The sequence below is a fragment of the Nicotiana sylvestris genome, chromosome 2, assembly GCF_000393655.2.
Source record: "Nicotiana sylvestris chromosome 2, ASM39365v2, whole genome shotgun sequence".
Classification (NCBI taxonomy): Eukaryota; Viridiplantae; Streptophyta; class Magnoliopsida; order Solanales; family Solanaceae; genus Nicotiana; species Nicotiana sylvestris.
In genome coordinates, this window is record NC_091058.1 from 25623536 (window position 1) to 25625532 (window position 1997).

At 43.2% G+C, this 1997-nt stretch overlaps 1 protein-coding gene across 1 annotated transcript; it reads right to left on the reverse strand.

Annotated features, from left to right (window-relative positions):
• Positions 1-412: 412 nt before the first annotated feature.
• Positions 413-1039, reverse strand: LOC138883765 (uncharacterized). Its single transcript, XM_070164477.1, has one exon. The coding sequence runs from the start codon at positions 1037-1039 to the stop codon at positions 413-415; it is 627 nt and encodes a 208-aa protein (XP_070020578.1).
• Between the last annotated feature and the right edge of the window lie 958 nt (positions 1040-1997).

Below are 1997 nucleotides of genomic sequence, written 5' to 3' on the forward strand. Positions count from 1 at the left end.
TCAAAGTGCTCATATCTAGTCCTGAATGTTGTCTTCAGAATATCTTCATCCTTAACCCTTACTTGATGGTACTCGGACCTCAAGTCCATCTTTGAAAAACACTTGGCACCTTGCAACTGATAAAATAAATCATCAATTTTCGGGTATGGGTACTTATTCTTGATCGTCACCTTATTCACCTGCCTATAATCAATACACATTCGTAAGGATCCATCTTTCTTTCTCACAAACAACACAGGTGCTCCGTATAGTGACGTAGTAGGTCTGATAAAACCTTTTCAAGTAAGTCCTTTAATTGTTCTTTCAACTCTTTCAGCTCTGCAGGGGCCATTCTATAGGGAGGAATAGATATTGGGTGAGTATCTTGTAGTAGGTCAATAGCAAACTCAATTTCTCGCTCTGGCGGGAGACCCTAAAGCTCATCGGGAAACTCATTCACCATAGGGATGGACTGAATGGTTGGTGCCTCCACTTCCATATCCTGAACTCGAACTAAGTAATAAATACAGCTCTTATTGATCATCTTCCTTGCCTTGAGATAGGAAATGAATATTCCTCTCGGAGATGCCGTATTGCCTTTCCACTTAAAAATAGGTTCCCCTAGAAATTGAAATCGGACTATCTTTGATCTACAATCAACGTTGGCATGATAGGAAGCCAACCAATCCATACCTATTATAACATCAAATTCTACCATATCCAACTCTATTAGGCCCGCTACGGTAGATCGACTATGAACTACTACTATGCAACCCCTATATACTTTCTTAGATATCATTGAGTCCCTAACAAGTGTAGACACCTCAAAAGGTTTAACCAATTTAGGTTTCATTCCAAACTTACTAGCAACTAATGGAGTAACATATGAAAAGGTGGAACCTGGGTCAATCAGTGCATGTATATCATATGAGGAGACTGATAATATACTTGTAACAACATCAGGTGATGACTCCTGGTCTTGTCGTCCTGCAAACGCATAAATGCTGTTTTGAGGATTGCTCGAGTTAGATGTTCCACCTTTACCTCTACCACGACTCATTGGTCCTTATGGACGTTGCCTAGGGGCACGTACTAATGATGATGAACCAGCTACAGATCCCCCTGGCTGAGCTATGCTTGCATCACCTCTCATAACCTGACCCGGATAACCACAAGTATAACAAACACCTAGTCCCATACAACACTGCCCGGTATGCTGCTTACCACATTGAGCACATCATGGCAAGGGCGGTCTCATCTGATTTGACTCACCCCTATACAGTGAACCTGAGGCCCTAAAATTCTAACTAGACCCTGAATATAAGGAACGATCAAATCTCTTACCGCCAAACGGAGGGGGCGCGCTAGCCGATGGCTGGGCTAGATACCTCAGGTACTCCTGCCTCCGACCACCTCGAAACTCACCAGAAGGACTCGAAGACCTTGCTCTCTTATTCTGGGCCCTATCATGCTCACGATTGGCCCTCTATTTCTATTTACGCTCTTGTGCACCTTGAGCGTATGCCTGAATATGAGAAATATCTATGTCTGGCTGAAGTGAGACCGACATACAATCGTTAAGCAAGTGAGGCTCTAATCCCATCACAAACCGGTGAACCTGATCCTCCATCTTAGATACAATAGTGCAAGAATGCCTAGCCAATGAATCAAACTGAAGACTGTACTCCCGAATACTCATATTAGCCTGCCGAAGTGTTAAGAACCTATCAACTCTAGCCCGTCTAAACTCTGGTGGGAGATAATGACGAAGAAAAGCTTCTGTAAACTCCTGCCATACTGTTGGAGGGGCACCCTCACCTCTGGACAACTCCCAAGACTCGTACCAATTAATTACAACATCTCGGTGTCTATAGGAAGCTATCTCAACTGACTCAGTCTCAGTGGCCTTCATTACCCTTAATGTCCTCTACATTTTATCAATAAATACCTGAGGTTCCTCGTTTGGATCTGCTCCAGTGAATATAGGAGGGTCTAAATTAACAATGTTATGAACCCCT